This window comes from Astatotilapia calliptera, chromosome 15 (genome assembly GCF_964374335.1).
Source record: "Astatotilapia calliptera chromosome 15, fAstCal68.1, whole genome shotgun sequence".
Classification (NCBI taxonomy): domain Eukaryota; kingdom Metazoa; phylum Chordata; class Actinopteri; order Cichliformes; family Cichlidae; genus Astatotilapia; species Astatotilapia calliptera.
The window spans coordinates 9,735,706-9,757,432 of NC_137436.1; the positions used below are offsets into that span (position 1 = coordinate 9,735,706).

General features: G+C 41.4%; 2 protein-coding genes across 10 annotated transcripts in view; both read right to left on the reverse strand.

The window, feature by feature from the left end:
- daam1b (dishevelled associated activator of morphogenesis 1b) overlaps positions 1–6,758 on the reverse strand; it is a 46,155-nt gene extending 39,397 nt beyond the window's left edge. For 2 of the 3 annotated variants that reach the window (XM_026142611.2, XM_026142608.2), the window contains exon 1: positions 6,602–6,758. The gene's annotated coding sequence lies outside the window, so the exon portion shown is untranslated. Of the gene's footprint in view, positions 1–6,347 lie in introns of all 3 variants that reach the window. The other variant, XM_026142610.2, reaches the window with a different exon arrangement.
- A 2,448-nt stretch (positions 6,759–9,206) lies between these two features.
- The window catches only part of ppp1r13bb (protein phosphatase 1, regulatory subunit 13Bb), a 28,363-nt gene continuing 15,842 nt past the window's right edge, over positions 9,207–21,727 (reverse strand). For 2 of the 7 annotated variants that reach the window (XM_026142606.2, XM_026142601.2), the window contains 13 exons: positions 17,926–18,100; positions 17,352–17,551; positions 17,082–17,222; positions 16,545–16,737; positions 15,553–15,681; positions 13,575–13,708; positions 12,719–13,172; positions 11,613–12,397; positions 11,394–11,531; positions 11,169–11,302; positions 10,903–11,069; positions 10,523–10,722; positions 9,207–10,293 (listed from right to left, as the gene is read on the reverse strand). In XM_026142606.2, coding sequence (XP_025998391.2) covers positions 10,252–10,293; positions 10,523–10,722; positions 10,903–11,069; positions 11,169–11,302; positions 11,394–11,531; positions 11,613–12,397; positions 12,719–13,172; positions 13,575–13,708; positions 15,553–15,681; positions 16,545–16,737; positions 17,082–17,222; positions 17,352–17,551; positions 17,926–18,100 — 2,892 coding nt within the window. In that variant the 3' untranslated portion in view covers positions 9,207–10,251. Of the gene's footprint in view, positions 10,294–10,522; positions 10,723–10,902; positions 11,070–11,168; positions 11,303–11,393; positions 11,532–11,612; positions 12,398–12,718; positions 13,173–13,574; positions 13,709–15,552; positions 15,682–16,544; positions 16,738–17,057; positions 17,223–17,351; positions 17,552–17,925; positions 18,101–21,727 lie in introns of all 7 variants that reach the window. The other 5 variants (XM_026142605.2, XM_026142600.2, XM_026142607.2 and 2 more) reach the window with 3 other exon arrangements.

Genomic DNA, 21,727 nt, shown 5'->3' on the forward strand with positions numbered 1-21,727 from the left:
ACCCTCCCAACCAACATCGTGCTTATAAAGGACTCCCCCACAGACACACACATATACAGAGAACAGGACTGCATGCTGCCTTTGTTTGAACTCGACCGTGGATACACTCTTTCCACATCTTGTGGCTGAGACACACATTTGATTAATTTTGAAGCTCATTGTCATGATAATCTGAGGTTTGACTTATTTCTTTCAGCCTGGCAAGAGAACAGTCATTTTCTAACTTAACTACAACTGAACTCCAAAAGCAAAGCAGTACTATTATATAATTAGAAAAATACACAAGATGAAAAGTTTAAGTGATTCTGAGACTTCAGCATGAACCAAAAAAAGCTAATTTAGTCTCCATCATGTGACATACCATACACCCCGAGACAATTATTTCAAATTACAGACCCTTTACCCAGAAAAACTACATCACAAATGTTAATTTTAGTCATAGAACAGTTTGTTATATTCTATTAAAGTTGGTGTGATCTCCTTCTTGTGGATGAAATCTGCAGTACAGAACTTCAACCTCACTTTTAAAACAAATGTTTCCACATTCCTCTGGTCAGACTGCAATAAGAAGGTTGCATCCATCAGCGTGTAAACATCAACATTGCAGGTATCATAATCGTAAAGTCTTTATCTCTTTAAATCTCAAAAAGGAAGCCAGAAGTAGCACAGCTTGTACTGTGTTCTCCAGGGCACAACTGCAACACGTTCAGATCAGCCCAAAATATAATTTCATAGGTCACCCAGTTCTAGTTATAGAAGCACAAAACTCTAGATCAAGGCTGGTTTCTCTGAGGGAAGCTGCTCTTTGGAGATAATTTGTGCTGCAAAAATCAGTGACTATAAAGGGCTTTGGACGAACTCACCATGCCCAATATTTACACTGCGTTCAGCAGATGGAGACTAATAATCTTCAGAATTTATATTCTTATTCTAAATGTAATAACAGCAAGTAAAACATGACAGTTTGAGACACCTGCAGTGACTGCTGTTATTGATCCACCTTACATTATGTAGCTGTGATGCATTTTTCATTGCTAATAAAACTGAATGACTTTCCATGAGGGATCCATTACTTACCATGAAGTCCAAAGTGTGTCAGCCTGAAACACATTAACGAAAAATCTGCTGCAGCTGAGAGGCTGAGCTAGAAACAGGGTGTACTGCCCTTTCAACTATGGACAATCTCAAAGGTCAAGTGTCAATGAGGTCGTGGAAAAAACACAATCAGTGCTCACTCATTGTGTGACGATCTCAACTCATCTACTAATATAAATGTTAACCATATGTAATGAAGAGCTCATGGTACAAAAATGCACCGATTACTAATAGAACTATAGTTTCTTTCTGTTTTGCTTGATGTGAATTAAACTGCAAAGCAGAGGCCAGAAAAAGAGAAGTTAACAAAGCATTCGGCCTCCAGGTCATGAAATACGTGCGTTTCTGCACTAAAAGGATGATGGCAGGTTTCACATTCTTTCTTTCTAGTTAAAACAAAAAGACAAATCACACATCAGTAGCTGTAATCCTGGATTTCCTTCAGTAAATTGTTTAGCTGAGGTAGTAATCCAGCCAGGTTCTGACACGCCTCATCTTGTGATCAATTTGGCTGATGTCCGAAAAAGCAGATATACTATATGTAATGTCTGTTCTTCAGCTTAGCTCTTTCCCACTGAGTTTATATTTTGTTTCACAAAGATGTGAATGTTTTTAGTAAGGGCTGTAACAATATCAGATTTTTTACTGCCAACTTTAACAAAATAATTCACTATCACAATATTATTGCAATATCTGTAGAAACTTAAAAGAATAAATATAACTGGCTATGCAATACCATGATCAACTCTGCTAAAGTGCCAACTAGAAAGTAACAGGCAAAAACTTTATATAGATATTATTTTTAAACGTCAGTTATACTGCAACACCACAATCCTTGTTGGCAGAGGTGATCTTTGTTTTCTAACCTCTAGCATAAAGCATTGCAGGAAACCCTTCAATCATAGATTTATTTCTGTGTTTGATTTTCTTTGTTAGATAATTTTAACAGGTCTGCACCAACCTTGAGGGCAGCCTTAGTTTATTCTCAAGTTCAAAAACTATAGCAAGCTGTGAACACATGGCCACAGAGCAACAATCCTGAAAACGTGAGGTTGGGTCTCGGGTGTGGCCAACAATGGCTGTCTAAGCCCAGCTGTCCTAAGAGAGAAAACAAGTGCAAAGCTAAACCAGACTGGGGGCAGGGTGTGGCATGGCAGGGGTGTCATGGTGACAGAGCAGGCCTCAAAAAGAGAAGGGATGCTAAATGAAGCCATTGTCTGGCCCAAGTGAAGCACACCACACAAAGAATGGCACATTCAAACAGTCATACAGGCCTATTGTTGTGATGGGAGAGCAGAGTGCTGCAGGTCCACATATATCCCACAGGATCCACGACATGTCAAACAGAGAGAGCTTGATCTAAGAGCATGATGCACTAGCACCAACAGGAAGAGCAGGAACCATAATTACCCAGAGGAACCAATTAAGGAAAGACTTTTAGGTCACTTCGTCAATAAAAATCCGTCAAATATTAAACCAGAAACTTGGCTTCTTCATTCATGCTCCGCCCAGTTGATGGAACTGATTAGACCAGTGGAGATCAGCAAAATGCGAAAATACAACATACAATTATTATTCCAGTTTTCAACAATGCAATTTTAAAAACCAAAAAACAGGAGATCAACTTAAAATTCAAATTTTCCCCTATGAAGTAGGTGTGGTAATAAAATCAACATGATGAGTGAGGGTGGTGGGGTGGAGCCTATTCCAGCAACCATAGGGTACACCCTGGACAGATCGTCAGTCTGTCACAGGGCTGACACAAAGAGACAGACAACCATTCACACTCACATTCATACCTATAAGCAATTTAGAATCACCAATTAACCTAACCCCACCAATTCACTAATCCCATGAAGTAATGACAGCGGAATTCACCGAAAGCAGATGGATTTCTGTTTTCTCACAGTTGCAGTCAGACTGCCCAACCCTTGTGGAAACAGTACAGGGAGGGAATTAGGATGTGAAACATTTAGCATGAGTCAAACAAAGTCAACCATCTATGGTATGTGCTAACTGGATTTGCTACTTTCTACCTTGCTTGCAGTAACTGTGAGAGTCACTTTGACTATTCCAGTAAATAATTATCTTTTAAAAGCTTAACTAAGGCTATTAGACATTACAGTACATTTAATGTAGTGTATGGGAAAAAGTTAAACCAGTTCCCAGATGCCATGATTTATAGTAACTACTTCACAGAATATCATTCATATCCTTCCTTAAAGGATGCACATGCACTTTCACGCACACATGGTGGCCTCAGGTGCTCAGCTGTGCCAGAGCCACTCCTGAATGACACCCAGCATTGAAGAAAATGATTAGTCTACACTTCCCCCATCCTTGTTGTCAGGACTGTCAGTTACTCTTCCACCCTTAGTACTTAATGTGAGCTTCCCAGGGAGGTCCCCCCACCCAGCTGCTATGTAGACGGTCTTGTGAAACGTAACACTCAGTTCATTAGCCTAGTTCTCCATCCGTGTGTGTGTGTGTGTGTGTGTGTGTGTGTGTGTGTGTGTGTGTTTTGACAGACAGAAAAGCAGATAAAATACACCACTGCAGTTTGTGGGTTGGCACACTCAATGTTGATAGTTTGCTCTGTAGAGCACAAACTGAAGCAAACGCTTTCCCAGTTTTTAATACAGCATGACAAAACTGTCACATTCCATTTCATACATTATCAGATACTTGTGCTATTCACATCTCTATTAATTCTGTACTTTTACATCCAGTTGGTGAAAATTAGAGGCATATCTGGGCTGAGACAAGCATGATTTTATTCATTTACTTGCACATTGATATTGCTCTGCTGGTCTCAGAGCACCAATGAGGAAATTTAAGGACAGAGAACATAAGTCCGATTGCTGCCAACTATAACCGACATTCACAATGGCACAGTCGATTTCACCAGGGACAGCTTTTGTCAAAGTCTGTTTCCAACAGCACGGCAGTGTGTTTGCGTCTGTGACAACAGGAGGATGACATGAAACATCAACATTTGACCACTGCCAACAAAAACAGCACAACTGCAGTTGCAGTGACTGAATTCTGCGCACGTCTGGAGAAGGCATAACTCTCAAGGTATTTCATAAAGTAGACACATCTTTTAGTCTACTGAATCATCATTATGGATACAATTTTCCTACTTTTATTTTCTTGTGAAACTCAAATTAAAACAGTTACAAAAAAAGTTCACTTGCTCTGTGATTTAATTCAAAAAGATAAACATTCATATGAAAAGGTGTTAGCGTGATTCTTCCCCATGATTGTGGTTCTGTGTAATGAACTAAGTTTGAGTAAATTACAGTTGAAACTAAACTTAAAATACAGATCATACGTAATGATCTGCATGTATAGATTTCTGTATTTCTAAATTTCCATAACCTGCCAGTCTTAATAATCAAAATTAAAACAGAAAAGCTTGAAATATATCACAAAAGGAGTCACAGCCCTATTATTCAGGGATTAAAAGTAACTTACTTATTGTAGGTTTAAGATATAAAACCTATTGAGTTAGACTTAGACAGCGATTATGGCTGCCCTTTGTTATGAAGTTTTGTTTCCTTGGTTTCCATAGAGATGTGTTCCTGTTGATGATTCTGGACAGCATAAGTGCTGCAGAAATGAAACGTACTTCCTATTGAAATGAGTTGTACCAAATGTCATTAAAAGTGTGACAATACATGTCCACGAACATGATCAAATAGATTACTTTTGAGTGACTATTTCACGTTTTTGCTATGAGATCGGGATGGATCACAACATGTCATAATGCACCACTCGGTGTGCTTTTGATCACCAAAAGCTGACCTGACATAGCTGCTAACAGCAACTGATAAACTGAACTCACACAGAGCAGCAAGGCTTGTAAAGGTGCATGCATCACTGTTGTGTTTGCTCATCAGTCAGGCAAGAGGACCCAACAAGCACATTAGGTAAACACAGTCTAAGGTGGCCAGGTGAGATGATTCACCACAAGAAACAGTTGAATCAAAAAGCCTCAAATTGATTTTAGTTAGACACTATTTGCAAATCTGTATAGTTACACAAATACCAATATATCTGTGCTTGTTAATACTACCCAATTATATCATAGCCACTGGATAAACATTCCCACTTGGGAAAGCATGTGCTTACAACACAGACTAATCACTTGCAAAGTGCCCCTTTAAAAAAAAAAAAACAACCTTGTAATTTGAATGTCAGGGCCTGTTGATGCTCATCTGTATCCAGCCGACTCCCTGTCTGCACATTAATGCTGTCGACAAAATAACAGCATGGTACATCATGTAAGGCTTCTCCAGTGTTTACAGTGAAAACACGTCTGCTGATCACACCACAGCAGTAAGCCGTCTCACAAGACAGCAGCGGCCCATTACAAGCACACACAGCCCCCCCCCCCCCCAAATGATTTAGAGCATTTTCATTCTCGGGAATGTAAGTCCTTTCTGATAAACATCCAACAGGGAATAAGCTTACCACCGTGGTGATTTGTGCTAATCTCTGTGTTGTGACCTATGATTTCATGACTTCTCAAAAGAGTGATTTTACTTGATAGAAGTGAATATTAACTCAGGAGAGGCAAAGTCTTAGAGCTGGGCAGTAAGAGGGAAGAAACGTTCTGAAGGATATTTGTACTTTACTCACATGTCTCTGCACTCAAATCAAAACTTAATGTACATGAAAGAGAGTTAAACGTTATCATGCACGGACCTTTGTGCCTAAAGACTCTGAAAGGCTTACTTTCCAGCTCTGTACACATTGGCCAAAGTTCACAATAAAGATCTGCTTATTAAAATTAATTTGTGATTCATTTGTCCAAATAGTAAAGGTGGCCTTCTTGTAATCAATTTTCCAAAAATCTAAATAATATTAGCCAAAATTTCCATTTAGATTCTTAAACGTGGATATGTGAGTTGGTGTAAGTTTAGTTTTGGTCACACAGGTTCAGTAGTTAATTATGAGCACAGGTTAGAGTTCAGACATTAACCTTTATTTTCTTTAATAGATTATAACACCACTGTCCTGTCCAAAAAATAAGTTACACTATAAGAGATATTATAAAAACGTGGCCAAAACCACTAAGGAAATTGCCAAGGTCCTCTTTAGACCTACTTTTTCAAACTTTAGTGGGTTTATCTAGCCTATACAGCCCCCCCCTTTCTTTTTCTTTTTTAATAAACTCCACAAACAGGTAGAGGCGACACAACAAAAAGCAATTTGCAAAACACATGCAAATAGTACCGGACTCTCACCTTGTCCGGGCGAGGTTTTTGGATACTCGCGTGCTCCAGAGTAAATAGCTGCATCAGTGAAAATTCAACAAAGACAGCTCGAGTAAATTCACCGCAGTCATGTCAACGACGGCTGTAGCACTGACCGGCCACACCGGTACGGAGGTCACAACCACCAACAACAACAACGCAGCCCAACCGGCGGTGTGGGTTCTCGGGCGGTTTAATGGTTTAGCTGTTAACGGTAAAGTTCTGTCTGAGGACAGTCCGCTTACCTCGTTACGGTGAACATTTTTTCTGGTAAGCGCTTCATGTGCTCGAAAAGGTATAGCGCAAGAAAAACATTCAGCGCAGACGGCAGGCAGAGAATTCAACCGACTGGTTGGTCCGGGCTGCTCATGAGGTCATCGATTTACTCGAGCAGGTAACGCGCATGCGCTCTATTATTCCAAACCTGTAGTCCACTGCTTCATGGAAGTTGTAGTGTAGAAAGATACGAGCGCTGTTCACCATTGTATCGTTGTCATTTGAAGGTTGAGGTCAAAGCTAGGTTTTAAATGCTCTGGAGGTGTAGATCTTTTGTTGTTTTTACTTTACTTTTATTTATTTTCTATTTGATTTGTATTTTTGTGTTAGAAAAAAAAGAAAAAAAATTAAATTAATTTAGACACAATGACCATGTTCCAGTTTATTAATTGTGAAGATTTCATCCTGTCTTTGAAAAATAGCCAATAGAACAATCAAGAAGAAAAATTAAGGTGCTCAAACTCTAAGCCTTAAATATTTTAAATAAATGGGTTTTTTCTTACAGTTGGGAAATTACTGCAGCAATTATATTAATATGTATTTTTTGTTTTTAGAAAACATCTCCCAGTTTAGCTACAGTTAACTGTCTAAACTCTCCATCAGCAGTTTCTTTATAATGTACTTCACACCACAATGAGATTATCTGTCCTGTATGACTTGTGCCTTTTTTCTCATACTTCTCACCCTCCTACTATTCCCAGCAGTCAGTTCCAAACTTTAGAAAAATCCAGAGCTGCCACGGTCACTCTGGCCTCAGAAAACCCTCCCTTCTCCATCTCATCACCTACAAACAGTGAACAAAGGCAAGCTTAGGACGCATTTCATCAAACTGGTGATCAAGCTGGGCCTCTACAGAAGCAGCTGTGTTGCTCAGCACGATATCTGGACTATAGCCAGGTCTCCATAGGAACTACAGGAGAAGGTTGCTGGTTTTTGTGACCTTATAAACCAGTCCGGCACCAGCTCACAGGCTGGATGGATTTAAGAAAGTTTGATCTGTTTTTAAGTAGCTCTCTCTGTGGGATAGTGTTGTCCTTTGCAGTGGATTTAAAACATGGCTATTAATTAGTTAATGCACACTTTCCTGTAAGCCTTTTCTAATAGAACCTGGCATAACAGTCCTTGTAACAGCTGTAAACTGAGTACTGTGTGATAGTAGTAACAGGGAAATAGTTTTATTAAGTTAATTTTAATTTCATGTAAATGAAAAACCCTTTAGTACTAGATTGGAGCTAGAAGACAAGTCATCTGAGATGGTTTATTGCCCTCCGGTGGAAACAAAGTTAAACTGCATAATGCAAGTCTCAGTTGATACACAGCATGAAGTTATTTTTTTGAGATGAGGATATCTCATTGGCTTTGCTTTGAAGGCACTGCAGACTCGATCTAGCACCACGCTGCTGCTAAGCAAACCTCTTCCTTGCCACTAATGAAACAACTGCTGTAGGCATCATGGAGTTGATTGACAACTGTCACATCTTATGCACGTGCACATCTGGAGTGTACTACTGCAGATGCCCGTTTTATTGCAATTCACAACTGAATTTTATAAGACAAACTGTTTTAAATGCTTATTAACCAAAGGCAATTAGTTAAGCATAATTCATCCATGGTGATATAGCAATTTTACAAAGAAAGACTACTTTCTATTCTCTCTGGATATGGTTTTTGAATTTTAACCTCCTAAGACCTGAACTCTTTCATGGAATGCATTTTCATTCATCTGAGAACAGAAAGGTGTTCGGAGAGATATTTCCATCTTTGTAAAATTACACAAGAACTAAAATAAAATTTCCCATCAGCAGCATTTTAAACCCTGAGATTTAGGGTATTGTCACATATAATCCTGTTTAAAAGAACCTAACTCAGTGGGGGGTTTCTAATGAAAAGACTGAATATAGATTATTAATAGTTTATTAAAATCAGTTCAAACTCCACTTCCTCAAGAAGGGTAAACAAAGCAAGATGGTTTGGCAGATTGTTTTCATATTTCATATTGACCTTGGAGGCTAGATTAAACTTTTAATGAAAGCTGTCAATAAAAACCCACCCTATGCTATGAATCTTTTATAACTAAATATGAGAAGTTGATTCTGGCCTGGCTCATTATTTTTGTTATATCAGATCTTTAAAGGGACATGTTATGCTTTTTTTCTTAAAAATACTGTTACAATTGTGGATGCTCACAATAGACATAACCTGACCTCATTATTTGACACGTTGGCTATGTGCAGGTTATGTTCCCCCAACAGTTCCCACCAACAGCTGAACCCTCACACCCCAGTGTTTCCAATCAATCAATAATAATAATAATAATAATAATAAAAAAAGGACCAGTTCTGAATTTTATCTTAACAAAGCTAAACACAAAAGAAGCTTCAGTAAAACTATTATTTCCTCTTCCAAAATCATTCCAAGTCACTTTAGGTTCCCTTTATATTGCACACATAGTTGCCAATATCTGACCATCCGTAGCTCCACAGTTTGAGAACCAACAGCTAAAAGAGTAGAATGATATATAGATATAGATGTAACTTTGGTTCACACAGAATGACGCACACCAGCTCACAGGGGTTATTGTTCAAAGGCTCACTTATAATTTATTAATGTTCTCGCCACACATCCGCAACAATCCTGCATCCACATTCTGAACAGATGACACTAACGGAAGAAAAATAAATAAAGAAATCACATCTTGCAACGATGTTTGTGAAATGCAATTCATGGCAATGTGCGAACTGTCAAATCTATATTCATCTTTTCTTGAATACACTGGAATTTCACTGGCCTGTCTGACAAAAATACTCAGGATTTACAGCATAGTCTCGAAGGACTCTAAAGTCTGAGAACTAATAATCCTTTCTGATAGCAGCAAATCAATTGATTATCTCACTCAACAATTCTGCAAGATCACAGGGAGTAATAGATTTAAAGTTGATGCATTTTCATCTTTGGTGGTTAGGCCTTCATTAAAGTACATATTTTCTGCATTAGTGTTTTAGTCACAGGGATCAAATTAGCCTTAAAAAAATACTTCATGTCCAATAACTCTTATTACATTACATTAACAAATAAAATAAAATGGAAAAAAAAAATCAGCGACTTCTCCCAACCTTAAAGATGAACTTCCAGTTATCAATATAGTGTCGTGTAAACCATTGCCACCACAGACCTCAGTAGGGAGATGGCTAAACAAGTGTGAACACTGCAAGAAATACTGAGACAAGGATTAGTGTTTGATTCTTCAAATTGATGTCAGTTACAGAGCTGGCACTGAAACGGGATCAAATCCAAGTCGGGACAATATCAGAGCGACAGGCTGAAGAGAGGTGGGGGTGGGGTAGGGCTGTGGGTGGGATGAAGTCATTTAATAAACATCGGAGTGCTTGTGTTTCATTGTGTTTGTGTGTGCAGCTTGTAAGCATATGTGTCACGAGTTCTGTGCCCAGAAGGAAAGAAAGAAAGAAAAAAAAAAAAAAGGATTTTTGTGAGAAGCACAAGGCTCAGGGGGGAGGTTATGGCCACAGGGAGAAGAGAGAGCACCAGGCTCTTTTGTTGTTCTCTGCTCTTGGTCGTGTCAGTAGTCCAGCTGTTAGCCACAGGTCAGTGGAGTGAGACACTATGCCAGGGAGCGCTGACGAGGTTTGATTCTAGGATAGAGCTGCAAAGCAAACAACAGGAGAAATGATTTATTATTATTATTAGTCACTGAAATCTTTGATGAATTCTTGTTTTGCAATGGTACATGTAAGTGGCATCTAACTAAAAAGTCAAAGAGTCAATCAGCTCGAGGGTAAATTTTCATTTTTGCTTAAACTTAAATTTGGATAACAAAGCTGAAATTTGATTGAAAAAAAAATTGAAATGGGGGTGGGAGGAGTGACGTTTACCCCCAGCAGGTTGCGGGGAACATAGCCCTCATTGTCCTCGAGTCGTGCCCACCACCACTCCGTTTCGCTGTCGTCTTGTCGTCGCAGGATGGTGATGGCGTCCCCCTCACTGAACGACAGCTCGTCCGGATTTTGGGCTTCATAATTCCACAGAGCGTACACCGTCCCCTTGTTCATTACGCCCAGCTTCTCCTGAACACCTGCATGTAAGAGAATCCAAACAAACAGTTAGTATAATTTACAGTTCAGGATACAATCAGGATATTTAAGTATAATCTTACATTTGCTACATTATTTTTATTACAGCCTCAGCGATTGGACTCAAAGGACTGGAAGTCTTTCTAGAATTTGTACACACCAATTGGTGTGATGTTTCTCACCGTATAGAAACTGGGAACACTGGAGGTAGCCCTCTTCCATTTCCTCGCATTTATCCGCAGCAGTCTCCACATCGCTAATGGTGCTAGCAAAGATGGCGGCCCCTGACTCGACCAACAACTTACAGAGATGAACACTGTTGCAGGAAGCTGCACAGTGAAGAGGAGTCCTGTTGAAGCACACACAAACACGAAATATGGATACAACAGGTCACGTAAACCTTTGCATTTTGCGTCATCATCCAGTTTTCCTGCGTATGAGGACTCACCATCCATCACTGTCAGCAGCATTGACGTTCACTCCAAAATCCAGCAGGAACTTGACTATGTGGTGATGTCCCGCGCACACTGCGTTGTGCAGGGGTGTGATGCCTTCGTCATTGGCAGTGCTGGGATTTTCCACCTGGAAAAAGGAAGGACCGGAACAAAAAAAGATGAGTGCTTAAACTACATTCACATATAAAACAAAGTCTATAAATAGAATCAGAACACACCTCATAGATGATCCTCTGGACCAGGTCAAATTCTCCCTCCAACGAGGCGTCCAGCAGGAGAGCCAGAGGGTTAAACTTCACTCTGAAGCCATGACCAATGCGGTCAGAGTTTGGTTTTTTTAGGTTTGTTCGCTTCTCCTGTAATAACAGAGAGGAGGGATGAGCCTTTGAAGCACTTTTATTTCTTTGAATAAAAGTCTGTGTATGTGTGTCTCTCACCAGTGGTTGTGAGACCCCTGTGCCACTCTCCTCTGGAGTGGTGACCTCCGGCACAGGGCTGGGCAGCGCCGCTTCTGAGCCTCCCACGTTGTTGTTGCTGTTGTCTTCTGATCCCTCGGCTTCAGCAGGATCCATGTGCGCTCCTTTTGGTGAGGCCACTGGCTCATTGTCATTAGCATCAGTAGTGGCAGGGGGAGCGTCAGAGCCCGGCTCCTCTTCGCCTGGTGTTGGCGCTAGCGGAGTTTCTGAGAGGAGATTCCCATTGTCTGTATCAGCCAGAGGGTCACCTCCTAGGTATCCAGGAGGATTACTTGGTTGATAAAATGGTGTTCCATTACCTGCACCACTCCCACCTCCAGATCCACCAACTCCATTTCCCTCTATGCCTCCTGCAAGAGTGTTGAATCTCTGGTAGAGCAGTTTCTGGATGTTGGGTCCGCTGGGACCCTCTGGTTCTGTGATGGAGCTGCGCTTCTTCAGTGGTCTTGGAGCGTTGGCCAGCTTTTTACGGAGCACTTCGAGGTCAGCGTCGCTTTGGTAGCGCAGCGGGGAATGTACCATTGGCGTCAGCTTGGTTGGGCTGAGTGGCCGTGGTATGTTCTCCACACTGGGAGGAGGTGCTGACGGCTCGAGGTGCTGGAAGCTCTCATGATCGTCATATTCTCCGTCTAATGTGTCCTCACCACTGGGTTGGCCTTGGAGCAATGGGAAGGCCCCTCCTGACTGACCAAAAGACAGAGGCGAGGGAGGCGTCGAGCTGGAGGGGAGAACAGGCTTCCCGTATACTAAGAGAGAGCAGACATGGTAGAGTTAAAGTTGAGGGCATTGATGCCATCATTACTTTCATTATTAATTCACTTTTTCATTTTGCTTATAATAAACAAGAGTTGGCAGTCTGAAATGCCAAAGTTAAAATTGTCTATCATATGTCCTCAAAGCTTGCGTCGCCCCTAAAATTCCTTTTATTTTTTCACACTTGAAAACTTAAAAGAATTTGATTTATATGATATAAGTATATCATCACATTTCAGACTGCAACTAACTAAATATTCTCAATTTCTGGGCAAAAGATTCATAGAAAACTGTCCCAAAATCTCAGTTCTTACCTGCTTTAATAGCAGGCTTTAGTGGCTGGCTCTTTGGCGCCAACTGCTGGAGGTACATGTGATAGATGGAGCTAGAGTTCACGGTAGGTGGGCCCTTTCGGGGAGACTGAGGCCGTGATCCTCTGTCTGGGATGAAGGGACGCACTGCCACAGCTGGCGGAGGATCCAGTCGTTCACTCATTCCAGAAGGAAAGAGCGGTGCATTAGGCTGGAAGGTGGGGCTTGGTGGCACTGAAATACGCTGCTGGATCTGCTGGGAGGACGAGCCTGTGGCGGGGGGCACACGGGGCCAAGCGGGAGCTGGTGGGTTTGGGAGTGGGCGAGGTGGGGGAGGTGCATCTTTACGGCGCTCCAAGGAGCTGGCTGAGTTTGCGGAGGTGAGGTGGGATCCGTATGGTGGTGGCTGCGGCTTGTTGATGGCTGGGGAGGACACAGCCATTTTGGAGTCTAGCACCTGTGAAGAAGCATACAGGCATTTATCATTAAAACAGCTGTTATATGCAGAAAAAATTGAAAGATTCACTCCTTCCCACTGAATAAAAATCCATCTTCAGCAGCCAATTTACCATATGTGCAACTGGTATCATACAGGCCTAGGAGGTTGCCGTGGTTACCCATAATTTGCATGAAACATGCCGACCTGTCTCAAAAATTAGCCATTTTGCTCTCCAAGCTGTATAGAAACTCAGTAAAGTGCAATGCAGATGAAAAGCAGAGAGCATTCACTTTCAAAGTGAAGGTTGTGCCTTATAACTGAAGCTAACATGTTTCAAAAAATGTTTTTTTATTTTAAAGACAAATGCTCTCCATTTTCGGTTCCATTTGCTTTCAATGAAAGGAGTTTAGGAGGACGTACCTTTTCTGCACTTGGAGCACCGGGGGAGCCTGAGGGAGCACTTTTGCCCTGGGTATCAGTCCCTGAGTCTCTTCTCTCAGGAGGTTTTAGAGTTGCACTGGGCTTGCCTAGAGTAGGCCAACCAGTTTCATTAGCTATGGCATAAACAGGACACAGTTAGTGGAGAGCAAAAGAAAGAAAAGATCACACAAGTGACTTGAAAAAGCATGTCCATCAGCACTAGTCTTAAACGGCAGCTTTTTCTTATGACTAAGTGCACTGTGTGGAATATTAGTGATGACATTTCCAGACCACTAGTAAATATAATGTTGTAAACACATAAAACAACTATACTGTTTTGACCGGTATCAACTGGAGGTCAGGATTTTTTTTTTTTAGATGCCCATCCTATTAACCAGACACAATAAAGAAACCAAGAGCTCGCTTTATGTTACATTTATGTCCATCACTGATAACAAATAGACATCGATCCAAGGAGAAGATCTTTCCCATGAGCTCCCCCACTCTCACACATCAGAAGGGAGATTTTCTTTATTTCTTTTAAAAGTACAAACTGCATCAAATTAAATGTTTCAAGAGGCGCTGCTGATCAATAGGATCAAAATCCCGAGCCTTCACGTTAGGTAGAGGAAGGAATTTATGCATATTAGTATGTTGCTGATTTTAGTCACGTAGTGTTTAACTTAGTAACTATTATTGGTAACTACAATGAAAGTTAAGATAATCTGGCTAATAACAGATAATAATAACTGCAGAAAATGTGAAACTAAAAAGAAAATATGCAAAATTAAAAATAAAAACAATTAAAAAAATAGTAATTTCAAACAGAAAGGACAGCGTGAAAGGAAAGAAAAAGATGACAAAAAACAACAGAAATAAGTGCTGCACACACAAATTATAATAACCGTCACAATCTGTCACACAGCAATAATGCTGGTGAGTGATGTGTTAAAGATGTACATAAGTGCTATCATATATTAGTAGACCAGAGATTTTGACTTGTTATAGTAGGAAAGAACAGGTAGAAGAAACTTTGTCAAAAATCATTCCATCAGCTGTGATTGTAATCCACGAGTGTGTAAACATGCATAACGATAAAGCCATTGAACTGGCACACCTAAAACAAATGCACTACTTGTAATGTTATAAATCACAGCTGTGCTTTTCCTGCTATAAAAAACCAAAATGTTTTACAATGAAAGAAAAGTCTAAACAGGTACAATAAGGCAACACTATCCAGAGTCTAAAAGGGAAAATCTGGGTCTGGTTCTTCTCAGATTATCAGGCGTGACACTTAAAGAGTGAATCCTATGATATTTTAACATGCACAAGTTAAATTCCTCGTGCATGTAAAGCGTTTGACAGCTAAAAGTGATTCTCACAGCTTAGCTGTTAGAGTTTGGTGCGAAGGTTAAGGTGGCCGCAGGCCTGGGAATGAGGTGAAGTTAGAACAAAGCCACGATGTTATGGACTGCTTTACATGTTAAACTGACGAAGCACTCAACTCAGCGAACCTTCTCAGAAGTGTACGAGAACACACAGGACCAGCAGCGCTTTGCCATCAGTCATGTGAGGCTTGATATCAGCTACAATCAACAACACCAACTTCGTGCAGCTTATGCTTTTAAACAGCACCCCAGTACTTTCAAGTCACTGGCCAAATCCACAGAGGAATCTTAATGACCAGTCAGTGATTTATGGATTCAGCCTGAGACAGTTGTAGCAATTTACCCATCACAGCAGTGAGTGATTAGAGTGTGGGTGGCTCATGGTGTTACTGGGGAGAGTTCTTAAATACTCAATTAGTCCACGCAATAAGAAACTCGATTAGATGGAATAAAAATTGTATGATGGATTACATTGTTGTAATATGGAGGGAGAAAAAATGAAATCTGGGGCATGCTGTGGATCCTGTGCTACAATCAAGACAAGGTTCTGCAGGTGCCATCCTTTTGCTTATGCAGCGCTGTGCACTCACGGGACGTGCCGTCAGAGCCAGTGGAGGCTCCAGGGCCCGGGTGTGATTCTGGAAGGGACGGGGGAACCGGGTCCACAACGATGTCTAAATCAGACACTTTCCAAGGGCCGGGAGGCTTTCGCACACCGTCTGCCCCAAGAAGAGTCATCCCCCACCCAACCCCCACACCCAGTGAGACAGACATCACAAAGACAAGACAGGATAGACATGAAAGAGAGACGGAGAGACAAGGAAGGGAAATACAGGTTACACAACACAGGAGAAGAGTGAGGTTAGAGAGGAAGGGAGGAAAGAAAAGCAATCACAGAAATCAAGCCCAGGTGGAGAATCAACTGAGATGTCAGGTAGGAAGGAATCAGTTCAGGCAGAGGAAGGAACTTCAGCAGCATGCAGAAAGTGTGTAGCTGGAAATGCTGGATTTATGATCTATCTGAACAGAACCCTGGATGATTGGAGGTTTCTGATACTGTCCAAAGTCTGAAATCAGTGATCTCACTTTCAGACATTCATGGCTTCGTTGACCAGCTGGCTCTACAACAGCGGTCCCCAACCTTTTCTGTGCCACGGACCGGTTTATGCCCGACAATATTTTCACGGCCCGGCTCTTAAGGTGTCGTGGATAAATACAACAAAATAAAACCAGTACCGGTACCAAAAGAGAAGATTTATTCATAACACATGGGAAAAAACCCAGGGAAACTAAGTTGACAATAAAAACGATTAAAAAAAAATAATGCTAAAAACCAATAAAAACCCTGAAAAGCATTAATTTCACACCCGAGCCTCAACTCTCGAGGCCCAGTACCGAATGTCTCATGGACCAGTACCGGTCCGCACTCCAGGGGTTGGGGACCGCTGTTCTATAGGACCTGCACTCTCAGACTACATGTACTAAACTTGTCAGTGTTTTTTAAACATTTCTGCATTTTGTAAAATAAAAAATTTAAAAAATAGAAAATCTCCATGTGTAAAATGTTTGGGTTTAAACAAACCTGATTTAGTGCGGCCATGGTTAGCTTGGTTATTAACACCCAGAGTCTGTGGCTTCAGTGGATCTGGTGGTATGGTGTAGCCGCCTTCCTGTCGAGCCGGTACTGGAACCTGGATATATGGCCCGACAGCAGCAACACGACCCAGAGTGCCGGGAGCTGGCTGGGGAGACGGAGGCCCATTGGCTCTATTCAGCTATAATAACAGAGAATGAGAAATGTTTGAGATGTCAAAACAGCTGAAAAGCGAAAACTGTATAAAACTTTCACTACTCCAAGGGCTTTACAGCTCCTCTAAGAAGACAAATGAAAACGTTTCTTTGAGTATCTATAAAAACTTTAAAAACAGCATTTAAATGTTTCATTTTAAATTAAAAAAAAACAAAAAACCCTGCAGTGTATAAGCTGATGTCTTACAGAGAGATAGAGGGGAAAAAAACAAAACAATAAAACTTTCAGAACTTTCCCGCCCCCAAAAATATGTAAACAGGAGATGTTAAGGGCTCCTAGTCTTACAGGGAGGTTCTCTTTTTGACGTGCCTCAGCTTTTTTCTTGTAGAGACGCTCCCTCAGCTCACTGATGCGCTTGTCCATAAGCGTCACTTCCATATTGCGCTTGTTCAGAAGCTCCTTCTGTTGCTGCAGCTTGCTGTTTTGCTCCTGATTCAACTTGTTTCGAATCTGATGATGAGTGAAGACATAAACAAATGCATAGAAAGACTGGACCAAGATAATCGGCTATCACTGTAAACGTAGCGGACCTTGTAAGAGTATGCACGACATGATGCACTAATTTTAACTCTGCATTACCTGAAGCTCCTGGTACAGTTTGCGGAGCTCCAGCGCTGCAGCACCGGTTACTTGGCCACCCAGGGACGCCTGTATGCCATTCAGCTTTCCTCTCCGCAGGTCCTCTAGCTGCAGGCTAAGCTGCTCCACCCTCAACACAGCTGCCTGCAACTCCGCCTGCTTCTCCTGGAACAGGCTGCTAACCTGCTCGATCTCAGCCGCTGCATTTAGGAGGGGGGGGAAAAAAAGGAAAAGGATCTGGATCAGCACCAACAGACAGCTTCTTTGTTTTGGGGGGAAAAAAATACTCCAAACCATTCATCAAAAATCAAATGCTATTCTTTTATTAAAGAAACGAAAAGATCCTCAAGACCAAGACGTTTCAGAACTCTTATTCATCCAAAGTCAAGAGTTCTGAATATAAAGTATGCACTGATATGAGATATAAATCTTCTTTCAGTGTCTGATAGACTGTGAAATAGCTCGAGCCGAGCGCAGACAACCTTTCTGTGAAACAGTTATCTATCTGATACTCAAATATAATCGTCTCTAAAGAGTGGTGGTAAAGTTATGCACATATTTTAAGTATACGCACACAGGTTGCCATTGATGACCTTGCTGTAGTCCACCTGGCCTCTCATTGCGCGAATCTTCTTGAGCTTGGCCTCCTGGCTCTCTACACGTTCCTTCAGCCTCTGCAGCTTCTCGCTCTCTGAAACGCTTTGCTGCTGACGTCGCTCCTGCTGCTTCAGGTAACGCAGACGTTGCTCCTTTGGAAAGCAAAGCAAAGAGTGATTGAGTCACAAGAGAAACCTTCATAAAATGGTGGTTTTAAACTGTACAATTTGTATATCTTTATAGGTTAAAACATAAAATCCCAACACACGAATCAAAAAAATCAGCAGGGCACCACCCAAAGCTTAAAGGAAATCTAAAACTAGGCTAAATCGTTCTACTGAGTACATTAAGTGAATTTCTGTGCCGTGTCAAGACGGTCTGAAGGCTGAAGAAAGGGTCAGATGACTTCATCTCCGCCCAACTGAGAATTGCTCCAGTTAAAGTCCTAAAATAGGAAATGACAGGGCCAGGTTTCCAAATGACTGCAGGGCTTCAAGTGGGCCTACTTTTCAGACACCACAACAAAGGCAATAAATAGTCTTTCTATCAGTGAGTCTACAGCGGGCTTTATTTTGCATGACTGATCAGCATACCACAAGCACGGTGGTCAGAGTGAGTTAGTGCAATGAAAAGTCACAGAGTGACAAGGTAGGCTGTTTGTGCGACGTTCAGCTCCTCCTCCTCCATTGAAGGAGAAATCCTGATAATAGACAGTAGGAGGGGCAGCCACCATTGGTTTGTGAGGTCCTTTTCCAAAGCCTTGATTTTTAGCAGCATATTTAGAAGCACACTGCTTTTGGAGTATAAAGTGACTCTATAGTGCTTTGTTCATTAGCATAGATGCACAGACGCAGATACTTGGCATTGATTAGCCAATTTTCTTTTAAATAATCCTTAGAAATAGTTCTCCAGGCTTGTTGAGGAACATTAGAATCTCTTCGTTGGATGTTGGCTGCCTTTTGTTCTGTTCTGTCCCACACTGCTTCAATAATGTTGAGGTCCTGGGAGACCAATCCATGGAAAATTAAATGAAATAATGACAAATTAAAATTTGGATTCATCATTCCATAAGACCGTTGCCTCTCACTTTCAGTCCTGTTTTTTTTTTTTTGTAATTTGGCAATTTCTCTTTTCCTTCCTTAACAGTGGCTTCTTGAAGGCCACCAAGCACAGCACTATGGACTGAAAGCACTGTGAACTAAGACCATTTCTGATTAGGCTTCAGTGAATCATGATTGATAAACCGAGGATCCAGTTGCATTTCTCGGGTCTTGTGCCAGGTCTTTGCTGGATTCTTTTCCTCATCAAGCATGACTTGATGCAGTACTGTTCATCTGCATGTAGATCGTGTTTTAGGCCTGCCACTTCCTTTGTCCTCCACTTGTCCAGTTTCTTCAAAGAAAGCACACTGGACACTGAACAGGATATATAAAATTTTCTTCTAATAGTTCTTTGGGAATCATGTTTCTGCAAAAGTGCTTTTTTATCATGTCAAATTGTGTAATATTTGGCATTTTTGATGGATTTACCTAAAGAAACTGGAGCAAATTTGTTTTTGTAGGCTGTTAGTAACCAAGTGCCTAAAGATACAATTTAAAATTGGTTCTTTCCTAAGTTGTCAGCCCTGGCTCATCCCTTGAACTACAGTGGGGCAAAAAAGTATTTAGTCAGCCACCGATTGTGCAAGTTCCCCCACCTAAAATGATGACAGAGGTCAGTAATTTGCACCAGAGGTACACTTCAACTGTGAGAGACAGAATGTGAAAAAAAAAAAAAAAATCCAAGAATCCACATGGTAGGATTTGTAAAGAATTTATTCGTAAATCAGGGTGGAAAATAAGTATTTGGTCAATAACAAAAATACAACTCAATACTTTGTAACATAACCTTTGTTGGCAATAACAGAGGTCAAACGTTTACTATAGGTCTTTACCAGGTTTGCACACACAGTAGCTGGTATTTTGGCCCATTCCTCCATGCAGATCTTCTCGAGAGCAGTGATGTTTTGGGGCTGGCGCCGAGCAACACGGACTTTCAACTCCCGCCACAGATTTTCTATGGGGTTGAGGTCTGGAGACTGGCTAGGCCACTCCAGGACTTTCAAATGCTTCTTATGGAGCCACTCCTTTGTTGCCTGGGCGATGTGTTTTGGATCATTGTCATGTTGGAAGACCCAGCCTCGTTTCATCTTCAAAGTTCTCACTGACGGAAGGAGGTTTTGGCTCAAAATCTCACGATACGTGGCCCCATTCATTCTGTCCTTAACACGGATCAGTCGTCCTGTCCCCTTGGCAGAAAAACAGCCCCATAGCATGATGTTTCCACCCCCATGCTTCACAGTAGGTATGGTGTTCTTGGGATGCAACTCTGTATTCTTCTTCCTCCAAACACGACGAGTTGAGTTTATACCAAAAAGTTCTACTTTGGTTTCATCTGACCACATGACATTCTCCCAATCCTCTGCTGTGTCATCCATGTGCTCTCTGGCAAACTTCAGACGGGCCTGGACATGCACTGGCTTCAGCAGCGGAACACGTCTGGCACTGCGGGATTTGATTCCCTGCCGTTGTAGTGTGTTACTGATGGTGACCTTTGTTACTTTGGTCCCAGCTCTCTGCAGGTCATTCACCAGGTCCCCCCGTGTGGTTCTGGGATCTTTGCTCACCGTTCTCATGATCATTTTGACCCCACGGGATGAGATCTTGCGTGGAGCCCCAGATCGAGGGAGATTATCAGTGGTCTTGTATGTCTTCCATTTTCTGATGATTGCTCCCACAGTTGATTTTTTCACACCAAGCTGCTTGCCTATTGTAGATTCACTCTTCCCAGTCTGGTGCAGGTCTACAATACTTTTCCTGGTGTCCTTCGAAAGCTCTTTGGTCTTGGCCATGGCGGAGTTTGGAGTCTGACTGTTTGAGGCTGTGGACAGGTGTCTTTTATACAGATGATGAGTTCAAACAGGTGCCATTCATACAGGTAACGAGTGGGGGACAGAAAAGCTTCTTACAGAAGACGTTACAGGTCTGTGAGAGCCAGAGATTTATACTTACTTATTTTCCACCCTAATTTACGAATAAATTCTTTACAAATCCTACCATGTGGATTCATGGATATTTTTTTTTTCACATTCTGTCTCTCACAGTTGAAGTGTACCTCTGGTGCAAATTACTGACCTCTGTCATCATTTTAAGTGGGGGAACTTGCACAATCGGTGGCTGACTAAATACTTTTTTGCCCCACTGTAGGTGGCTTTTTATGTTTAAATGATTCACAAGTTGGTGTTAAGTGGTTCAAACAAAACAAACATTGTGAAAATGGTCAGGTACAGGAATGGACAAAACATTGAAAGCCCTTCAGAAAGCCTAGAACACTAATGTGCAAGACCACTTTCTAATTATAAATATTAAGAAATAATGGGCAACTTGAGACTTGCACAGTACTGTAATTTGTCAAATAGCTGGACTATAAAATAAATGCCAAATTACCAACACCTCACAAACGGGTACTGACATGGGCCTCTTAACTTGTGTTTGTTATACTGGTATCTTTTTAATGACAATGTCACAACATTATATGGCTCGCATTGTGGTTAATTACAGGCCTAGCTAACTGCCTCTGTGTGATGCACCCATATAATGTATGGTTAAAGCTTACTATCCAAGCTTTCTTGCATTAGCTAATAACTTGACTCCACCCTACGGACTTTCAGCTAAGCACTTGACCTGCTTGTCTGAAAGTCAAGCAGGTCTTTATTGATAATTATTCACAAGGATGCTTTT